Source organism: Taudactylus pleione, unplaced genomic scaffold, assembly GCF_031769625.1.
Source record: "Taudactylus pleione unplaced genomic scaffold, aTauple2 ptg000275l, whole genome shotgun sequence".
NCBI lineage: Eukaryota > Metazoa > Chordata > Amphibia > Anura > Myobatrachidae > Taudactylus > Taudactylus pleione.
Genome location: NW_028284677.1, coordinates 2,904,364 through 2,928,403, shown reverse-complemented (window position 1 = coordinate 2,928,403; position 24,040 = coordinate 2,904,364). Strand labels below are relative to the sequence as shown.

Genomic DNA, 24,040 nt, shown 5'->3' with positions numbered 1-24,040 from the left:
AGGCATTAACCTAAATACAGAACAAATGTTAGTTTAATGATGTTTTTATTACTGTGTATTAATTAAATGTGTTTGCTAATATTATTCTATGATCCTCGTTTCCATCTTTCATTGAACCTATTTCGGCAGTAAAGAGTCCACTGGGAGCATTTTATTATCTTTATATTGCACCACCAAGTGTCCGTAACTCTGTCCAGTGAAGGTTACAGTAATACAAACAATACAATCTAAAAAAACATACAGTAGTAGGGGGGCGATTCAAACAGTGATATATTTAGACAAATAAGAGAGTAATACTTTATAATAGTAGGACTCAATGAACCAGTGCCCTGGGAATTGCCAACTGAAAAGATCATAATATGAGTGCACTGGAGGCAGGATGAGAACCAAGTAGGTGGAGGGTTTGGGATAATAAAATATTTGATAATCCTCTTAATAACTTACCTGGCACTAACGCATAGGATGTGACCACAGCCAGCTGGGCTTTAGCTGACATGGTTGCATCCCATGTGACTATGCTGTCCCACTGCGCCTCCCAACTTTTATGGAGGAAATCCATTCTGCACATGTGCAGAGCATAACTCCTCCTCCTGCTTCAGCCTCCCTGGAGTGGTCTGTGACTGCTGACCTCACTCTCGAAATAGCGTCCTAGAATGCGCATGCGCCTTAAACCGTAATTGTGATGAGAGGAACATGGTTGTATTTGTAATAGATACTGGATGTCTGTACACAGCATAGGTGCTGCGATGAAATTAGCCAGCTCGAGTTTTAGCTGAAATAACAGTACTCAGAAGTGTAGTTAGGAAGTTGCACTGAATTAACAGACGAAGGTAGCTGTTTGCAGGAATATACTGGTGAAGACTGCGCAGAGGGAACCAGTAAGTCCGTAAGTGCAGGAAATTACAGAATGATGGTACAAGCTGTGATACACAGGTACTGTGACAAGGCTTCCAGTAGATCTAGCTGAATGCAGGCAGAAGCACACTGGTAGAGAAAGGTTGATTAGCTGCGTGCTCAAAATCACTTAAGATCCCACATAAAAATAAACATATTTATTAAAAATCAGACCATAATAAATACACAATACAATGTACCAGTTAATAATTAATGTTCACCCGTCACATATATTGTGTCTGAATATAGAATTGTTTCTCATAGCAAAAGAAACAATATTGTATTTTAACTCTTGTGTAGTGGGGGGTGATTTGAAATGAGCAGCAATCCAATATGCTGCACAAAGATATGAACCTCCTCTCCACGTAAAAGACTTAAGATATACCGGGTAGTTGTAACTTCAGTTTCCACAGTGAGTATGATGTGTAGTATGTCAATTAGTTGTTGAAAAAAAAGCATAACATTTTGCAAACTTACGACTGCAAAATTTACTCTGATTGTCAGAGAACCCCCGGGGGTGGACAAGGTATTCTGAAAATTATTCAGTAATGCTACATGGAAGAAGTATGCTCTCCTTCAGTGTCTGCATATAGTGGCCCGTTTGGGGATCTGCATTGCTGTGTTGCAGCGCAAACGCTAGACGCTTTCAATGTGGCAAAGGATTTGAAGGCAAAACTTTCCGGTATATGTGAGTAATGGTTGGTGGACCTAAATAACTGTAGTTGTATTAAAATCACTGGGTAGTTTGCTGTACACTGTGAGTTAAGTTGCTGTATTAACAAATTCTCCTGACTGAACAGAGCAGAGCTCACATACTGAGGTATAATTAAGCACTGCATTGCTGAAAGGAGGAAAAGTTTTTTTTATTCTCCTTTTTTCTGTTTAACCCCTGCCTCTGATGTGCTGAACTTAGTTGATTGTGCATTACTCAAGCTATATTTGGGTAAACTGGCTTGTCATTGCACTAATTTAAAACCACTAAAGTTCTTACATATGCCTCCCACTGTAAAAATGGAGGAAGTTTTTTGTACTATAGTAACTTTGATGGCCTCCCATCGAAAGACAGAGGAGCAAATATTACAGCTGGTGACACAATCAATGGGCACCACAGCTGCTGGGCATCTAAAGAAAATGTCTACCTCAGATGACCCAGAGGTGTATTTGTTAATATTTGAGAGGGTGGCACAGCTCTTAAAATGGTCAGTGGATACTTGGGCTGATAGACTTGCCCCCTATCTTACTGGTGAGGCTCAGAAAGCATGTGCTGATCTATCCTCTGCTGATGCGGAGAAATTTGACTTCGTTAAAAGTGCCATTTTAGCCTGGTCAGGTCTCACTCCTTCTGGGAAAGTGCAGCGCTTTTATGAATGGGCCTTATTACCAGGGGTTCCACTTCACCAGACAGCTCCAGATAGAAGACCACACTGTTGCTCAGATTAGAGACGGTGGTTATTGACCAGTGTATAAGAACCCTAGGGTGGAATATGCCGCGCTGGGTCATACACACTGATCCTCAGAATTTAGAGCAATTAATTACAGTATTATAGCGGTATGAGACCGCAGGAAATATGACAAAGATGCCAGAAAAGAAACCAGGGAATTGGTGACCTCTTAAGATGGCACCCCATTGGCCTATGACCCCAACTGTCACCCCTCCTCGTGGAAACACCGCTGGGGACTCCAGGGTCATTTGCTATGAGTGTGGAGAGCCAGGTCATGTAAGGCGGTACTGTCCCAGAAAAGAGCCTATGGAGTGTGCAGTTGCTAGTATGGGTGCTATGTACCCCGCTTTTTGCACGAGGGTACCACTGGATTCCAAACTCTCGTTAATGTGGAAAACTGTGTTACTGAATTGCTGAGAACTCCCAGCTATTATAGACTCAGGAAGAGAGCTAACCCTGATCTCAGAGGCTATCCTGCCCAGGCCAATGGAAAAGTTGCCAGGGTTAGTTGAAGTACTCTGCATTCATGGATCCACAGAAAACTTCTCCCGGGTGCGAGTGAGGTTCACTATAAAGGGGCACATTTATGAGGTGGTGCGGTTGGTCCTAAGTTCCCCTATCCTATCATATTGGGATGCAATTTCCCTGGATTTGTTGAACTCTTAAAGGAACCACAGAGACATCGCCACTGTAAAGTTTCCAAGGCCCTACCTAGTAAAAAAGAGAAAAGTGGAAAACCACGGCCAGTCCTCTTTGGAGAGGGAACCTCTGTACAATTAATATCAGAGGAAAGAAATCCTCAACAATTTGTCTGGTTACAGCTAGACAAAAATATTTGCAGAGATGTTATGCCCAATACAGATATTGCCATGGATGTACTGGAAACCGCCACCCCTCAGTGCCACTCTGGTTCGCCTGGCCCTACAGAAGTTCCGCTGGCGGACACCTTGTCAGCAGAACAGCGATAAGAAGCGGAAGCCTTAGTTCGCAATAATCAGAATGTGATTTCTTCCCTGCCAGGGCGCATTGGGGAGCCATGCTCAAAAAAACCACCTGGTCCCGACAGCTGTTTTGTGTCACCTTCTTCGGGGGATTGTGGCTCCCCACACACCAGCTCTGCTACAGGCCTGAATATCTGCATAATTTGTGCTGAGTATTTTTGTGTGTTTTTGTACATTTATAAGATGGCTAATTTTACCCTGATAGTACTTTTTCATTAAATGCTTGGAACTTGTTTTCTAAATGGTGTGCTGGATCATTGTCTCACGTGGACCTGGCTATATATATATATATATATATATATATATCAGGTGCATAAATATTGGGACATTGACAGAATTTTCATATTTTTGCCTCTATTCACCACCATAATGGCTTTGAACTGAAACAAACAGGATGTGCTTTAACTGCAGGCTTTCAGATTTAATTTGAGGGTAATTACATCCAAATCAGGTGAATGGTGTAGGAATTCCAACGGTTTCTATATGTGCCTCCCACTTTTTAAGGGGCCAAAAGTAATGGGACTATCAACTCAAAAGCTATTTCATGGACAGGTGTAGGCTATTCCCTCATTATTTCATTATCAATTAAGCAGTAAAAAAGGTCTGGAGTTGATTCTAGGTGTGACATTTGCATTTGGAATCAGTTGCTGTCGACTCTCAATATGAGATTCAAAGAGCTGTCACTATCAGTGAAGCAAGCCATCATTAGGCTGAAAAATCAAAACAAATCCATCAGAGAGATAGCAAAAACATTAGGTGTGGCCAAATCAACTGTTTGGAACATTCTTAAAGAAAGAACGCACCGGAGAGCTCAGCAACACCCGGAAGACCACGGAAAACAACTGTGGTGGATGACAGAAGAATTATTTCCCTGGTGAAGAAAAACCCCTTCACAACAGTTGGCCAAATCAAGAACACTCTCCAGGAGGTAGGTGTATATGTGTCAAAGTCAACAATCAAGAGAAGACTTCACAAGAGTGAATATAGAGGGTTCACAACAAGATGTAAACCATTGGTGAGCCTCAAAAACAGGAAGACCAGATTAGAGTTTGCCAAACAACATCTAAAAAAGCCATTACAGTTCTGGAACAACATCCTATGGACAGATGAGACAAAGATCAACTTGTACCAGAGTGATGGGAAGAGAAGAGTATGGAGAAGGAAAGGAACTGCTCATGATCCAAAACATACTACCTCATCAGTGAAGCATGGTGGTGGTAGTGTCATGGCGTGGGCATGTATGGCTGCCAATGGAACTGGTTCCCTTGTATTTATTGATGATGTGACTTCTGACAAAATCAGCAGAATGAATTCTGAAGTGTTTCGGGCAATATTTGCTCATATTCAGTCAAATGCTTCAGAACTCATTGGACGGCGCTTCACAGTGCAGACGGACAATGACCCGATGCATACTGCAAAAGCAACCAAAGATTTTTTTAAGGCTAAAAAGTGGAATGTTATGCAATGGCCAAGTCAATCCCCTGACCTGAATCCGATTGCGCATGCATTTCACTTGATGAAGACAAAACTGAAGGGAAAATGCCCCAAGAACAAGCAGGAACTGAAGACATTTGCAGTAGAGGCCTGGGAGAGCATCACCAGGGATGAAACCCAGCTTCTGGTGATGTCTATGCGTTCCAGACTTCAGGCTGTAATTAAAAAGGAAAAAATGGTGCGCTTTCTGTTTGAATAGTGTCTGATACAGACACCTGCAGCTGACACCAAAGGGATTCCTGCAGAATACCCTCCCAAAAGAACATATAGGAAAAAGGTGGTGTCTGCGCTGATGTCAGTATAAAACACAGTAATTAATAGATATTAACAGTTATGTTTAATAACGTACAAAAAGAACTGCAGTTTAGTATAAAATAAACATACAATTATATATATTAAAAGGGCACAGATGCAGTCATGTGCACTCTGATCACAGACAGTAACTCAAAATCACAGCTGATATGTCATACAATGAAACGCTGGTAATGGAACCTAGCCACTCCTGAGCAATGATACACCTAGCGTTTATTACATGATATATTTGCTGTGAGCCTGGGTTACCGATTGTGATCACACAATATATGCAAGCATCTATGCCCATTCAATAGACTCGGTATATTGGAATATTATCCACCGGGACACTGTTAGCTACTGTTGGTGAGCAATATTTTTGTTTGCACAGTCGGGAAGCTTTGGGAAGCTGGGCTCCCTTTTACCATCAGGACTGGTGGATACATTGTATCATTGCTCAGGAGTGGCTAGGTTCCATTACCAGCGTTTCATTGTATGACATATCAGCTGTGATTTTGAGTTACTGTCTGTGATCAGAGTGCACATGACTGCATCCGTGCCCTTTTAATATATATAATTGTATGTTTATTTTATACTGAACTGCAGTTCTTTTTGTACGTTATTAAACATAATTGTTATTTTCTATTACTGTGTTTTATACTGACATCAGCGCAGACACCTTTTTCCTTCAGGCTGTAATTGCCTGCAAAGGATTTGCAACAAAGTATTAAAAAGTGAAAGTCAGATTTAGGATTGTTTAGTTTGTCCCATTACTTTTGGCCCCTTAAAAAGTGGGAGGCACATATAGAAACCGTTGTAATTCCTACACCGTTCACCTGATTTGGATGTATTTACCTTCAAATCAAATCTGAAAGTCTGCAGTTAAAGCACATCTTGTTTGTTTCATTTCAAAGCCATTGTGGTGGTGAATAGAGGCCAAAATATGAAAATTCTGTCAATGTCCCAATATTTATGCACCTGACTGTATATGTGTGTGTGTGTGTATATATATATATATATATATATATATATATATAATATATATAGATGTGTCCTCATACAGGTGAGGTACTTTGTACATTCAAATGCATCTATTTTGCACAGCAATGCAAATAGTTAGCACAACCAGCTTCTGCTGATTCCAATGATATGCAGCATGCCTATATTCTGTGAGCAACTGCGGGTGTACGCATGCCAAGTCGCACAAAGAACATAGGCATGCTGCATATCATTTTAATCATCAGACGCGGCTTGTGCTAACTATTTGCATCGCTGTGCGAGTAACACGCATTTTAAGGTAATAAGTTGCATGTAAAGACGCTCTGCGCTACCGAGTCTCCCACAGCTATCGCGTTATGTGTAGCACGACTTGTAGCGCACAAAGGATAGATGTATGTGGACACATATATATATATATATATATATCTATATATACTATAATATATGTTTATATATAGCTAACAGATGTCAGCTCTAACAATCTTATTCCATATTTAATCTTGGTTTGTAGAAGTTGGGAGGCTTAGTTTGATACTGGCTGCACAAAGTGAATGTGGAGCTTGGTAACGTAGAACATGAACAGGTGAATAGATCAAAGCCTACATTTTCCATTACTAAAAGATGCATCTCAGTTGTACAGTTGTTTTTACAACACTCATGTGGCCACATTAAGGGGGGAATTCAATTAGCCCCATAAATTTAATGGAGTAAAAAAGGGTGGTAGCGTTGGACTTTAACGCCTGGGGCTATTCAATTTCAGCCCCTTTTTCATTGCCTGTTAACACGTTAATTTAACAGGTGTTAACACAAAGAATCCGTGATAAGTTCACGGACCTATGCGTTAACCGGCTCTTAGCACCGGTAACAGACCAATTATCAGGGATTTATTTTTGGGTCTGAAAATCCTCATTAATTACAGCCTGCGGGCTGCCTTCTGGTCTAATTTAATAGCCCCGGGGGGGTCAATTAGTCCGCTGTATATTACTACAGCTTATTGAATCCCCCCCCATTGTTAGTTACTCATATTGAAATTGATACATTCATATGTAATTCTAAGTAAGATATTTAAGTTTTATATGTTTTACCATGCCAAGTTTTCGCTGCTTCCTTTATCTTCTCTCAATTGTTCAGTAATTGCTAATAGTCTGTTAAAGTGTTTAAGTATAAATTGTTGATGGAAAGTAATATGTAAGGGGAATATCCCTACTAAACACAAATTTTAAAATCCATGAACCTTTCCTATTCCAGATTCAGATGCCTCACAACAACATACACATCTGTCTGTGATAGATAGGATTCGATCCAAGAGCTTGCCAGCATCTCCTTCATGTTCACCTAAACCACATCCAAAAAGGTTAGGAGGAAGTTTGGGTAAGAGTACAGATGACTTGTCAGACTCTATAAGGAATGACCAAGAATTTCAAGACAAAATCTGCCATTTTGAATCCAGATTAGAAGTGCTAAAACAAAAGGAAGATCAGTATGTAAGCAGTTGCGAGTCCGCACAAACCATATGTGAATCATTGATGCTTTCTGACTGTGTCACAATTATTCAGCCTTCCAAAGGAGACTTGGATAGATCTGCCTTCAGTCTGGAAAATACAAATGACACAGGAAAAGTAACACCATTTGAAAGTAATCGGGGAGTGTTGCTGCAGCGCCCTGATTACCTCAAAGGAATTTCCTCACAGCGCAAAGGGCAGTGTAATATCAGCCTTGATTTTCCTTCAAGTGGACTTTTAACCAGTGCAGTTTGGACAGATGTTCCTGAGAAGAAAAATTCTGAAGAATGGGGCAACTTTCCCTTTTCCCCAATATTTGACTTTACACACAGAGATTATGTCACAATAAAGGAAAGGTAATTTTGTTTTCTTTTCTGCTATATGTATGACATAGTATGATGAGGAGGGGAGATGCAGTTTATTACTGAGGGGGGGGCAGGGCTGAGTGATTCTTGTCATTAGGCTCCGCTTCCTCACTGCATAATGCCATGAATGGCAGGTCTCTAAAGGGGGGCGGGGCAAAGATAACGTGATTATCTAAGAATTGCATCATCGCACCCTTAAACCCAATAAGAAGCGGGTGGAATGCAGGAGGGTCACTTGCTCAGCTTAGATGATTCACACATGACAAAATACAGTCTAGCAAATCCCAGTTCTGGAAAGTTGATGGTAATCTGACATTTCTTGCACATAAATCCAAAGTGAGATTCCACGGTTAGGTCTTATGACCTATATCTGCAAGGGTTCATATAGACTAGACTGGGTGTAGTCTTTTCCAAAGATGCCCCCTGTCCAACATACAAGCTACTCTCTGTTACTGCACAGCTATGACTAAGCAATAGTTGTAGAGCACATAAGCATTTCATGCACACTATAGTAAATGCGTCTTAAGAAACAATGGAACCCTCTTTGTCACAGGGTGGGCATTAGGCTGGAGAGGCACAGGGGTGGGCATGAGGCTGGGGAGGCACAGGGTGGGCATGAGTCTAGAGAGACACAGGGTGGGCAAGAGGCTGGGCAGACACAGGGAGAACTTGAGACTGGAGCAAACATTGAGGGATAAGGCTGGTGAGACTCGGAGAGGATGAGGCTATATGTTGATCACACCCGGCGAAAGATTGGTCAAAAATACTAGTAACAAATATTAATTCTAATGACTTGTTTATATGTATACAATGAGTCCATCTCTACCGTTATCTGAAAAAAGAAATACATCCTCTTTAAGATATATTGAGCAGCAAGGAGGCCATGAGAACTGCATTTCACTAGTGTGAGTGAAAGTACATATGAAAGGTTAAGACACTTTTAGGTGTGTGCTTTTTGAGATAGGGGAGAGTTGGAGAATTTTTCTTTAAATGATAGTGGCACCATTTAGATATACAGCATCTATCCTCTGTGCACTACAAGTCGCGTTACACACAACGCATGAGCGCCGCGTGACTTGGTAGCTCAGTGTGTCTTTTTATGCAGCTTTTTCCTTTCATATGCGTCTTATTTGCACACTGATGCACATAGGACACACAAGCAGTTTTTGCTGATTAAAGTGATATGCGGCATGTCTATATTCTATGCGCGACTATGGGTGTATCTGCACGTGAAATGCTACGTTACAGTGTCAGCGACTGTGACACTGTTATAGGCATGCCGCATATCATTTTAATCTGCAGAAATTGCTTATGTGACCTATTGCATCAGTGTGCGACTAACACGCATCTGAAGGGAAAAAAAAGTGCAAGAAATGGCACTCTGCGCTACTGATCATGCCATGGTATGGAGTGACTAGAAGGGCATTTTAACGCGCAAAAAGGCTAGATGTATGAGGACATGTCTTTAGACTGAATCTGAGGAACAAGAAGGGTCAGTGCAGCTACTCTCCTGGAATGTCTGGGAAACTCCCAAATTTTATTTGGATCTTCCAGATTTCGGGAGAGTAGGATAGTTTCCCACATGCATAGTGTGGGGTGTGGCCTTACTGATGCAATCTTGCACCGTGTCTCCCATACCCCATTAGCTTGATCCACTTAAAGATCCCCTAGATGTTAAATTCATATTGGCAATTTTATGAATTCTTTTGTCCTTGTACATTCAGGCCTTACACCCACTGGCGTTAAGTGCTATAAATCATTGTTTCTAATGTCACCTTACTCACTACTCCCTATTTACTCTTATGGCTCCTCTGTGTAGATCCACACTGTTCTGTTCTAAAAAGTCTCCTGAACATCCTACTTCAATCTTGCCTACTCTGCAGCAATTTATGTGAGTCTCCCAATTTTTGCAGGAGTACTCCTGAATCTCATGAGCGTAGTCATCCCTCCCAGATTCTGGCCACTGCTTCCATGAAGTGGGTGTAATGATACAATTTGTTATGAATTGTGTCTTGGTCCCGACCCCCAGTATATAATGCCATGAATTGCAGCGTTATGTCACTGTGATGGGGACACGGGTCTTTACGGGTCTTTACTAAGCCTTGGAGAGAGAGAGAGAAAGTACCAACCAATCAGCTCCTAATTGTTACTGTATAGCCTGTGTTTGAAAACTGACAGGAGCTGATTGGTTGGTACTTTATCTCTGTCAACAATCTCTCTCTCCAGGGCTTTGTACATAGACCTCAAAATTATTGGAGCCTTGCCCATCCCCCTATGGACCTACCCTTGTAGGGTCCCCGCAGAAAAAGTAGGTGTATCCTTTTTATCCTCACCCCTCCTTATCCAGGTGCTGTTATTTACAACTCTTACGCCCCCACCCCCTTCTTTTTTTTATTTTTAACTATTTGCATCAAGTTTAAGCGATTAGGCTGTAAAATTCTTTAATATAAATGTATTGAGGCTATAAAAAAAATGATTTATTTCTCTAAACTGTATTTTTGCTATTGTTTAAATAAAGTTTATGTAGAAAATAACGTTGGATATTAGGATAGGTATGAGAAATATTAATGTTTTTTTATGATCTCATTTTAGATCAATGGATGATTGTATTCACCTTGTGTGCAGTGGGCTTTATGACCTTTTATGTGGTGTGGTTCTTACCATGCCAGATGTAATGGTAGCTGATGTTCTCAATGAAATTATTAAACCTGATATCCTGATAGTTCTGGTCAATCATCCATCTTCTCTAATTCAACAAGGAGTTCTAAAAGTAAGATTTTATCATCATTTTCAGTGTACTTATAGTGTTCTTCATTATTGTACTTGTACTAACACACCAACTTAATATATTTTTAGTCCAGTTTCCCCACAGGCTGAGGCTATGAAGTCATTTTCTTTTTTTTCTTTTTTGTAGGGCAGGGGGGTTAACTGTTGGACCACATGAATCAGGAACATTAAAATCACCTATGCATGTTTTCATTTATTAATTTAATGGTCTGTTTTTATTCTTTAATTTAGGATTGTAATTTTGCAGTGCAGTAATTGAATGATGAGGACAAATTATTGTATATTTGTAAACATTTGAAGGGAGCAACAAATATGAAAAATTATGTGGGAGCGGGACATACTGGTTAGGATTTTGCAGAAGAGTCTTCTAAGTGTCTTCCCTTTGTTCCAAATATATTTAGTCCCACAAATCTTTTTGCTACTTTGGATGGGCTTGTAAATTGATGGACCAATTAAAAGCTTCAATCTCCATGATTGGGCCTTTTTATCCATATATGTAGCCACACCTCCATCATGAGACAGAAGACAGAGTCCCTGGAAAAGTGGACTGCATTGAGAAGAGGGTAGCATCTTTTCCATCACCCTACATAGGGCCTTGGTGCAATATGTTGAGGCAGGAAATCCCAGCAAAAAGCTGCTACTTTAGAGAAGAGCCTTTAAGAGTGCTATAGAACTGCTTCAATGTTCTACATGTGTTGCAAAATATACCAGAATCAGCAATGTTGTGACTAAAAAAAATTACATTTCAGATTAACTGTTTTTGCTATAGTTTGATATATAAAGTTGTTTTTTTATTATGTATATTGCAGATGATGTATGTGGGGTTTGACAATCATATGTGTTCTGTCAAAGTCTATTCCTGTTTCAGGGAGTATCTTCAAGTATTTATTTGAATAGGATTACCATTAAGCAGGGTTGGACTGGCCCACAGGGGTACAGGGGAATTCCCCGGTGGGCCCCACTGTCTGGGGGCCCCAGCCCCTCATCTAGGTGTCAGGTTCCAGACTGCGCACTTAAATTATACTGGACATTGTTACTCTATTGGAGGGTCGGTCAACTGGTGGAGCAGGACCATGGATAAACATTGGGTGCTTGGTGCACTTCTAAAGAAACTACAAGATTTGCCTAATGGTTAGCTAAGCAGCTGTAGTGGCTGACCACACCCCCTCTGGTGGCTGGCCACACCCCTTAAGCATGGGCCCCTAGCACTGCATACCCCCGGTGGGCCCTTCATGCCCCAATCTGACACTGCCATTAAGTGATTATTAGGGATATATTTTGGAATGTCCTTTACCACTTTTTTCCTGCCTTGAATCTCTTATTATCTAGATCAGTGGTTCTCAAACTCAGTCCTCCGGACCCCACACAGGTAACATTTTGCAGGTCACCAAGCAGGAGCACAGGTGTATTCATTACTCACTGACACATTTTAAACAATCCACAGATGGCGCTAATTATTTCACCTGTGATTCTGTGAGGAGACCTGGAAAACATGCACTGTTTGGGGTCCTGAGGACCGAGTTTGAGAACCTGTTATCTAGATGACATTGCCATTATTAATATATCATTACAAAGGCATTACAGAAAAAAAGTATTTATCTGTTATTTGTGATTTCTTCATTTTAAGATGTTCTTAAAGAAACATCTTTATCATGAGTTATTGTAACTTAAATAATAATAAATAGAGTTTTAATTGTATGTGGGCTCTGCCTGTGGTTGGGTCATTTGATGTCACTGTGGTCTCCAGTTACTCTTTTCTCTCCTTGAGAATTACCATCTGGTGTGGCTGCTGGCTGCACTTTCTAGTTATAGTTGATGTTGCGACTGGACCCATGCGCTAAACTTTTTATGACTTGTTTTAGATAAAGAATTTTAAAGTTTATTGGCTTTTGGACCATTATTGGGCTTTTCACACGCAGTCTAAAAAGAATTTGCTCAAAGTCCATGCTCCACAGTAGTTTTCGTTTATTGTACAATAATGGGAAAGGGAAAAGGGAACTTCTGCACTAGATAAATATAAATTTATATTTCCATCAAAATAAACCCCATTTCTATATAACGAGCTTATGGGTGCTGCCAGAAGACAATGATTAAACATAAGAAAAAAGGAGAAAAAAAAAGAGAAAAAAAGGAGGAAAGAAATGTCTTTCTTGTTGGCGCACTGTAAATTTTATATTTAAAATATAACCTTTATTTATTAATTTTAAAAGTTTCTAATGCCTCACCAGTGAAATATATATGTAACAATTGTAATCACATATACTCAGTCTAATAAGAAAAAGGTTATTTATACCTATATTATTCATAGAGTAGCAGCACATAGTGAATGTGTGTTTTTAATAATTATTTGTTCTTATTTTGAATATATATATTTTTTATTTTATATTTCTCTTAAGGTTGCTTCAATAAATAGAATAATAACAATTGTTACATATATATTTCACTGGTGAGGCATTAGAAACTTTTCATAATAAATAAAGGTTATATTTTAAATAGAAATTAACAGTGCGCCAACAAAAAAGGCATTTCTTTTCTCCTTTATTCTTGTGAATGTTTATTGTACTAAGTGGTTGAAAGCATTAAATTAAGGATTTACGTAGTTTTCAAATTATATTTTGGCAGGGCCGGCCCTAGCCAAGTTGGCGCCCTAGGCAAAATATTGACTGGTGCCCCCTAGCATATAATCCCACCCGCAATCTAAGTATTTATACACAGATGTAGTTATATTGGCAGCAGAAGGGATGTCGGCCGTCGATATACCGACGCCAGAATCCCGCCACCTGGCATAATGGCGATGCTGATATTCAGAAGGAGATCAGGATGCTGGCGTTGGCATCCCGAATGCCGGACTACCGAACTTCCAGATCTGGGTAAGTATGTTAGTTTCCCCGGGGATGGGGGGTTAGGTTTAGGCAACCCCGGGGGGAGATTGGGGATAGGCACCCCCCAGGGAGGGATGGGGTTAGGAACCACTGGGGGGAGGGGATAGAGGTAGCCCCCCCCCCCCCCCGGTAGGGTTAGGTTTAGGGTGCAGGAAGGGTGGTTAGTGTTAAACACCACCGGGGGGAAGTTAGGGTTAGGCACCACTAATGGAGGGTTAGGGTTAGGGGAGTTGAAGGTTTCAGGGTTCTTACAGTGCCATATCATACTGATCTCATATTTTATATATATGTGTGTATGCAAAATCAGACGGCACTTAGGAACCCCCAACAATAAGAACACTGACACAGCTACTTAGATCAGTGTTTCAGAGTGTGACCTCTTTTAACTGGGGGTTCCTGAGTGCAGTCCAATTTTACACCTTACATTCATTTTATAGTAAAGGCACCTGGACATGCTGCATAATTTTATTCAAAGAAGTGCTGGGCAGTTAGGTTATGTTAAAAATAATATATCCAATCAGTATGTTTTTGGATTCTGCGAAAATAGAGCACCTGGAGGAAACCCATGCAGAAACAGGGAGAACATATAAACTCCACCCAGAGAGGGCCCTGGTGGGAATCAAACCCATGATACAAATGCTGTGAGGCAGCACAACTAACTACTGTGCCACTGTGTTTCCCATTATTGAAAAGTAAAGACAAAAGAAAAAAAAATTATAACATATAAGACACCAATGCAGAGTGACTGGCGAGGGTTAGAAGTAAGTAGCAAGCCACAACATAGAGCAATTCTAAAATAAATATATATATCAAAGTGTCCAAGTCCCCGACACTCAATAATTATTCTATTTGTTCACGTGCCCTCCGAGGAGCATATAGCACTAACAACAAGATGCAGTAAATGGCGGCACTCAGCATCTCCAGTGAAACAAGTTACTGTTTATTATCCTTGATAACGGACGGGCGCCTGAAAACGTCGGTGATAAACAGTAACTTTTTCCACTGGAGACACTGAGTGCCGCCATTTACTGCAGATATATATATACCAACAAATGTCCTGCACTCTCAACCTGGACGTGACATCATCAGGGTGCTCCCAAGGACGTAAGTCCCAAAATAGAAGTAGGTTTCCCAAAAGGAAGGTTGCACTCGCTGGTTAAAAAACATTCAAAGTTTATTCATCTTTCGACGTCTTAATGAAATGGGTAAGAGTCTGTGTTCATGGTCAACGTTTCGGTACAATTAGTACCTTTCTCAAGACCTCAATTCAACAGAGTCATATATGGAATACTGGAAAATGGATATAACAGTATCTGTGAAATATAAGAAAAACACACAATAACCTGTCTATCAGGCCCCTATATGTCAAATGTGATTGAATGAACATCAATCACCAATGGCCACAGCCATACCATTAACCACCAATGTGTTATACAAATAGTAACTAAGTGCACCCACGACATGCAGAATTGTAACACATAGAACAGCACTTAACGCATACCTGGACTTCACTGAAATCATGGCTTAGAGTAACCCAGGATGATCTGAATATGAATACATATAATTAATGTCTTATGCAAAACCATCCAGGGACATGGCTACTGGTATAGATTTGCTAAGCAGACTGTCGTGATTAATGACACAACAACTGCTATTGCACACAAATGTACACACATAAATACCTCCATGAGATGTCCCAGCGGTGTTGCCCAAAAAAAGACAATCAAACTCCTAAGAGGGTACCAGTGCCTGTAAAAAATAACACCACCAAACTATCAAAGGCTCAACAAAGTCAACGGGGTTAATGATAGCCTGTAAGATACACGCTGGTTTACCTGGAGTGGCATGCCTCTATGGAATCCAAAAGACCAAACGCTGTAACACGCAGGCACCCATGCTGGTCCCTGCCATGCATGTGTAACAGCACTCAATCGCGGCTAAAAGAGCCACCGGACTGGAAGCATGTGATCACAGCCAGATCCGTTTCCGCATGACTCACTGGAACGCAAACAAGGGGGAGTATCCTAGCAATGGGTCATAGCTCTATCAATAGTGCTAGACCCGGCCATCTAATAACTAGATTTGGATTTGGATGCTGTTTTCAATCTGTCTAGTAGTACCCTAGATGACGTACAGTTAAGTGTTAGCCAAGGCCTCTCCTTTGCGCTCACATACAGACACAGTGACTTTGAAGGTTCTATTGATTTTTACCAATTTGGTAGAACCCTCAGATTGAAAGAATTTTTTTCCAACAAGGGCAATACGATTAACATTAAAAAATTCAAAAGACCATCCTCATTTGATCCACCTACCAATAATGCTAGTCCAAAAACATTTTGTAGGCTTGTTAATAATGACATCAAGTCTACCATTACACCTAAGTTGTACAACAATCTGACCACCCTGGAAGAAAAGCATTAAGATCTTTGGTTGAAAATCCAAATCTAGTTATTAGATCCGCTGACAAGGGAGGAGCAGTGGTTGTGCAAGATTGGACAGACTATGATGCAGAAATTATGTCAGTTAGTTGACAATAAGACCTATTTGAATGTGGCGTTGAGACCAGTTGATGGGATTAAAGCTCTGGTTGAATGCATGCTGAGCAATGCCCGGATTCAGGGTTGGATAGATGAAGATGAATTTCAGTTTTTGACAGGTGACAATCAGCAGTGTCCTATATTGTATACATTGCCAAAAATTCACAAAAAGACAGTTAAAACACCAGGCAGACCAATTATCTCTGCACAAGGATCAGTTTTGCAACCACTAGCAATCTTCATTGATAATGAATTACAACCATTGATGATAATGATGCCTACCTGAGAGATACTGGGCACTTGCTACATTTGTTGAGTGACATTGGAGATCTGGATGATTTTTTTAGCAACGTTAGATGAGAAGTCACTCTGTACCGTTATCCCCCATCATGAAGGCCTTGAATCCCTGAGAACATCCTTAATGACCAGGCAATCGAAGTGTATTCCCACAGAGTTTTTGATTGAAATGGCGACGCTAGTACTCTGTAATAACCATTTTCAGTACAAAGATAAGTTTTATCTTCAAATATCAGGCACGCTATGGGATCTAATTTGGCACCATCGTATGCCAATCTGTACATGGCCAGCTACGAAAGAGAACACATTACATCCAACTATGGTGACCACATTAAATTCTATAGCAGATTTATCGATGATATCTTTCTGGTATGGCATGGCATGATGGAAGATTTCAAACAAATGTTCACCAATCTAAATACACTCAACAGTCCGATACGTTTTACATGTGAGATAGATAGTAGATCCATCAATTTTTTAGATGTCTCCATCTGTCTATCGGAAGGGAGACTTTGAACTTCATTGTTCAGGAAGCCTACTGATTAGGAATCTGACATTATTACCAACTAAGCCACCATCCTGTGGCATTGAAAGAAAATTTGCCGGTATCACAATACTTGAGTCATGCAAATCAACCCTACAACTGAGATAAGAGAGCTTCAGTTAAAAGAAATTACAAGATTCCGTGATAAGGGGCATTCAGCAAACATCTTTGGATAGATGTCTCCAAAAAGCCAAACAAATTTTCATGACCCCTCCGGAGAAAGAGGCACCTAATAGAAATCAGGATCGGCGTCTCATCTACACTACCACATACGATGGAAAAGCTAAGTATGGCCCATCTTTTTAAGTGATAGAACGTTACCTTTCCAACATATGGGACCACCTATGATGGCATTTCGAAGAGGACCCAACTTAAAGGAGATGCTAATGAGGCCTACCTTATATCCGGACAAAAAGAGTGAGATTTCAGATTTGTTCCTGCTGAGACCAGGAAGTTACTCGTGTGGAAGTTGCATAACCTGCACTTCCATGATAGTGGGTTCGACCTTTCCACATCCACGTTCTGGCAGGAAGATTGCCATCAAATATAGGTTGCATTGTGCGTTAGATCATTTAATCTATATTCTCATCTGTCTGTGTGGTCTGTATTACGTTGGCCTTACGGCCCGACGCTTTAGAGATAGGATGGCTAACCAATGGGCCTCAATTAGGGCAGCCCTACAGACGGGAAAAGGCGATAAACCGGTTGCTAGGCACTTCTTGGAAAAAAACACAGGCTGCATCTTTGAGATGTAAACTCATAGATTGGATTCCACCAAAACTTGGTTGTGACAGGCTCTTAAGTTTAAAGAGACGGGAGAGTTTTTGGATTGATAAACTGGATACTGTCATACAAAGAGGTCTAAATGAGTATAATCCTCCAAGTGTATTCCTGTAATGTCCTTAATGAGTGCTTCTACATAATGAAAGAGTGCTCTTCATTTCAATTAGGCAACATGAAGATAGCATATATCTATAAATAAAATGTTTATTTTATTTTAGTCTATACCAATGTACATATAAAGCATCTCTCTTTTGTGTCAGCATTTTTTCCTATGCATACATCGTCGTGTGTGTGTGTATATATATATATATATAAGAGGTAGTACACGGCGCTGAGTCCTAGCAAGTCAATTTACTCCTAAAGCGATTTCAATAACTGTTCATCAAGAGACGCACTCCCCAGGTATATAGGGTGGCTGCTCCTACTCCCATGTACTGCTGCCCAAACTGCATAAAATTCTGTAAAACAAAAGGTGGAGAAAGGGCGCCTCCTAGTGCATTAAATTAATATATGATGTCACTATCACCAAAGGTAATCACCCTCTGTGCAGATGGGGGTGTACCTTATACAGTGGAATTCACCACTTGATTAACAGCAAGAACATCGCAGTAATCCTTATTTGTCCACTTTCTGGAAACCATCAGACTTTTCCCAAGATGGACGACATAGTGGCAACCAAATGGTCTAAATCCCCTTCATGCAAAGGACCCTAACGTCATCAGCCAGTGATGACGTTAGGGTCCTTTGCATGAAGGGGATTTAGACTATTTGGTTGCCACAATGTCGTCCATCTTGGGAAAAGTCTGATGGTTTCCAGAAAGTGGACAAATAAGGATTACTGCGATTGTTCTTGCTGTTAATCAAGTGGTGAATTCCACTATATAAGGTACACCCCCATCTGCACAGAGAGTGATTACCTTTGGTGATGGTGACATCATATATTAATTTAATGCACTAGGAGGCGCCCTTTCTCCACCTTTTGTTTGACATATATATATATATATATATATATATATATATATGTGTGTGTGTGTGTGTGTGTGGCATATTTCTTGTATTGCTAAACCATGCTGTCAGTCGTATCAGGTTCCTATGATATCACTAATATGGTCCGTCTAAGATGCACGGTTTATGTACACCGCAGTTTAAGTGCACGCTGGCACGGCCATGACACATTGCTAGGATACCCCTTTGCGCTTACGCTCTAATGAGACTTGCAGAGGTTGATCATGAGTGATCATGTGTATCCAGTCTTTCGGCGTGTAGTCGCGACTGAGCGCTATACAAGCGTGGCTGGGTCTAGCACTATTGATAGAGCTATGACCCATTGCTAGGATACTCCCCCTTGTTTGCGTTCCAGTGAGTCATGCGGAAGCGGATCTGGCTGTGATCACATGCTTCCAGTCCGGCGGCTCTTTTAGCCGCGATTGAGCGCTGTTACACATGCATGGCAGGGACCAGCATGGGTGCCTGCGTGTTACAGCGTTTGGTCTTTTGGATTCCATAGAGGCATGCCACTCCAGGTAAACCAGCGTGTATCTTACAGGCTATCATTAACCCCGTTGACTTTGTTGAGCCTTTGATAGTTTGGTGGTGTTATTTTTTACAGGCACTGGTACCCTCTTAGGAGTTTGATTGTCTTTTTTTGGGCAACACCGCTGGGACATCTCATGGAGGTATTTATGTGTGTACATTTGTGTTACTATAGCAGTTGTTGTGTCATTAATCACGACAGTCTGCTTAGCAAATCTATACCAGTAGCCATGTCCCTGGATGGTTTTGCATAAGACATTAATTATATGTATTCATATTCAGATCATCCTGGGTTACTCTAAGCCATGATTTCAGTGAAGTCCAGGTATGCGTTAAGTGCTGTTCTATGTGTTACAATTCTGCATGTCGTGGGTGCACTTAGTTACTATTTGTATAACACATTGGTGGTTAATGGTATGGCTGTGGCCATTGGTGATTGATGTTCATTCAATCACATTTGACATATAGGGGCCTGATAGACAGGTTATTGTGTGTTTTTCTTATATTTCACAGATACTGTTATATCCATTTTCCAGTATTCCATATATGACTCTGTTGAATTGAGGTCTTGAGAAAGGTACTAATTGTACCGAAACGTTGACCATGAACACAGACTCTTACCCATTTCATTAAGACGTCGAAAGATGAATAAACTTTGAATGTTTTTTAACCAGTGAGTGCAACCTTCCTTTTGGGAAACCTACTTCTATTTTGGGACTTACGTCCTTGGGAGCACCCTGATGATGTCACGTCCAGGTTGAGAGTGCAGGACATTTGTTGCTATATATATATATATATATATATATATATATATATATATATATATATATTTATTATAATATACTGTGTGTGTGTATATATTATACACATGTACATCTTATGAATATATATATATAACCACACACACTCACATATATGTATATTCACGCACATATATATGTATATTATATATATATATATATACACACACACACACACACACATAGGACCCACTGCCTTCTGATTCAAAATTAATTTAAAAAAAACTATACTGTCTGTTTTACTTTTCCTACCTGATAATCGGAAGCCATTACTCTGACGGACTGCAGGTTCCTCCATGTTGGGGCCGGGCTGCGGCTGTGTCCTTCCTCCCTCCCGCCTCCTCCTTCCCTGCAGTATGTGCACCAGCCAGTCACTGAGCAGCAGGTTGCAGCTTCACAACCTATTGGACAGCTGAGCCGTTGCTCAGCTGCCCAGCACTTCCATGCAGCGATGACGGCTGTCAGTAGTGCGTGTGCGCAGCGCTGCGGATTGGATCAGTAATAGAGATCCGATCTGTGGCGGGGGGCCCAGGGGGTACTTAACACCAGCACCCGGGGGTACTTACCACCAGCGGAGGGGGGGAAGCGTTGCAGAGGGGAGGGGAGGGAAGCGGCAGAGCCCCTATGCATTTGCTTAGAATGCCTATGCCTAGGGCCGGCTCTGTGTTTTAGGTTGACAAACCACTCCATTCTGCTACGACCTTAAAACCCTTTTTTTGCCAAGGACATTTATTATGTATATACAAAATATTAATAATTGGTGAGTAATAGTGGTTAGCACTGAGGTCATGACTTAATTTCCCAGCCATGGCTCTATCTCTGTTGGGTTTGTATGTTCTGCATGTGTTTTTGTGGATTTCTTCCCACTTCGCAAAAACCTACTGATAGTTAATTGCATTCTGGGAAATTAACCCTAGTGTGGGGTAGGGACAGATATGAATGGCAAAGATATATATATAAAAGATAATTCTAAATTGCTTTCTGACGTAAAATGTCAAGATTGCTGGCAGCAACAGATATAAAACTTTAGGTCACTAGTACATCATCCATTGTCAAGTGTAAACATGTTTCTACTGTTTTATTATAGACATATACAGCCCTTAGATACAGTATGACAACTTTGTAAATCGGTCTCTCAAACTTAGTTTGTCAGTCCTGTCTAAGAATAAACAAAACACTATTCAACAAAATGTAAAAATTTCTCTGCATCTGGGAATGTGAATGTGTTTTTGACTAATTTAGGGATGCTGACTTCAGTGAAAGTGCCAATCGTTATACGTGAAAAAAGTAATAAAAGTGAATGTTTCAATTAATTTCTATAGAATTTAATACCAATAAAACTATAAAAATACTTAAAAACTGCAGAAACTAAACTTCAGAAACTAAAAAATCCAAATTGGCTTTAATGTAATTCTGAATAAAAGATAAATTGTAAAGTCACTTTGCTTTAGGTTAATAGGATATTGACTCTTTCCATTTGTACAATGTCTTATTAGCCTCTCTAAAAAATAATCAGCTGTAGACCCCCATCATTGCAGGGTCTCAGCGTCGATGGTCAGAATGTCCTGTTGAACTGAAAACGTTCCCTCTTTTCATCACTGGAACTACCCAGGTTGTCAGGAAAAAGTCTGTGGGAATGTCAAAAGTAAATTTTTAAGTGACATTTTACAACCAATATTCTTGTAGTAGTTCAATAGTTCATTAATGAAGGACACGTGGCTGGCCTCTTTTCTGTTCCCTAAGTATTCACGCACAGCAGCCTTGAGGAAGACCAAGCTGAAAACTCAATTTCCATCAATTTAGCGTAAAATTTTTAATCCGTACGCAGTTTCTGATTTGGGGGCCAACAAATATGCATTCTTTTAGCTTTGCTTACCTTCGAAAACTTTTCCTTCATATAACTGTAAGCTTGCCCTTCTTTATCCATAGCTTTCACAAAATTCTTCATTAGTCTCCACTTTATGTGAAGCGGAGGTAAAATGATTTTATGAGGCTCCACCAATGGAGTATACTTGACGTTTGTCTCTTATAACATAGGTTTCTTTCTCTGGCCCCTTCTTTGTGATATAGAGAATTTTAGTGTCTCTGCTGTCTCATAAACACAGAAAACAGGAATATGTGAATCCACCTTGCAGCAGTGCAACTACCTTTTAAATCACATCAAAGATTCCATCCATGATTTTTATACTCTATTCCCTCCAACAGCACAGCCATACATTAATAAGTTACTTTCATGTTTACCAGGGGTTAAAGTGGGCAGGAATGGGGTGGCTCTGGGTTCCGTCACCTCTAATGGTAGGCGGAACTAGTTCCACCTCCACCACATCCCTGCACAGAAGTCCCACAGACAGAGAGCCACTCTGTGCGGCCGCCTCCCACTCCTTGATTTCCAGCTTCATGTTCCTCTTTCACCCACAGCCCACCCCTCCTGTCACTCACTTTGTGGGCCTGCGTCCTGGTGGCTCCTTTTGCATGTGTGTGACATGCCGTTACCACAGCTGCCTAGTGCACTGAGGAGCCGCAAAGAGGAGCAGGAGCCAGGGCAGGCACGAAGGTGAACTGCTGCAAGAGGGACATAGGAGGGGGGATAAGATAAGCTGATGGTCGCAGAGGAGAGAGAGGGGCAGGGAGCTGCTGTTAGAGGGACATGGGGTGATAAGCTGCTATCGGGAGAAGAGACACAGGCATGAAGCTGCTGCTAGAGGGACATGGAGAGGATAAGCTGCTGGTGGGAAAGGAGACACAGGTGCAGGGGGCTGCTGCTAAAGGAACCCGGGTGGCGGGGAGTATAAGCTGCTGGTGGGAGAAAATACACAGGGGCAAGGAGCAGCTGGAAGGACACAAGGGGGTAAGCTGAAGAGATACGGGGATGGTTTTGGAGTGAAGACACGAGAACGTTATTTTATATGCATACTGAATACTGGCTCAAGAAACTCTCTGCCTAGTGAGGCTCAATTTCTTCAGAGGTCCCTCATTGCAGAGAAAGCGAAGGCGATACATAGTGGTTGCAAAAACATGGGGCACCCAAGTGACATAGACTTGTTTGTGGGGATCCCATAAAAAAACTCAGAGGCACGGCAGAAAAATAATTAAGAGTTACACTGAAGATATAGAACATTTTTATTTTCTTTTTAAGTGACCTAACATTGTAGACTCAGCTTATGGCAGGAGTGCTAAAAAAGCAACTAAAATGTATTTCACACTGTCAAAACCCCCAGGCCTTCGCCCACTCACTTTAAAGTTTCTAATAGACAACATTGTGTGTGTGTAAAGAACCGTTTTCACAGTTGTTCTGGCCTCTCAGAGTAGATCTGTTTAGCGTGTGGTGTGGTGGTGGTGGTAGGGAAACGACTTACCGCATACATAACACATTTAGCGCATACATAACACACCCATGATTTTTGCCAGCTAAACTTACCACATACATAACACACCCATGATTTTTAGCAGCTGACGTTACTTCATATGTACTTACAAAACAGCGCAGAAAATGTACTCCCGAAGATGAGAAATAACAAACACCAGAAAAGAATACCACTGATTTAAAATTGAGAAAATAATACAAAGGTAAAATCACCACTTGCACTGGTCACAGCTAGTGGTGTGAGGTCCACATATCTCCTTATAGTGATCAGCTGTCAGCAGGGAGTGCTGGGACACAAAACGGAGGCTCTGTCTCGAAGCAGCCCACTGTGAGAACCCCCACTGATTACAGATGGTCAATGTAGCTTCCTGCTAACAATACTTCCCCCTCTGCATGCTGACCAGGAGTTTGGAGAGGAGCCAGAAAGCAACATGGCATCCAGTGTTAGGAGAAGGGTGTTTCCCCAGGACCAGCACATGGAGTTGAATGAGGAAGATGAGCAATGGGATTCTGATGACATAGAGG

The 24,040-nt window shown here is 41.0% G+C and overlaps 1 protein-coding gene across 1 annotated transcript in view; it reads left to right on the top strand.

Annotated features, from left to right (window-relative positions):
* The window catches only part of LYST (lysosomal trafficking regulator), a 507,705-nt gene that overhangs the window by 218,683 nt on the left and 264,982 nt on the right, over window positions 1-24,040 (top strand). Inside the window, exons 22-23 of the mRNA XM_088481579.1 lie at window positions 7,370-7,979; window positions 10,581-10,758. Of these exons, the coding sequence (XP_088337705.1) occupies window positions 7,370-7,979; window positions 10,581-10,758 (788 nt within the window). The remainder of the gene's footprint in view (window positions 1-7,369; window positions 7,980-10,580; window positions 10,759-24,040) is intronic.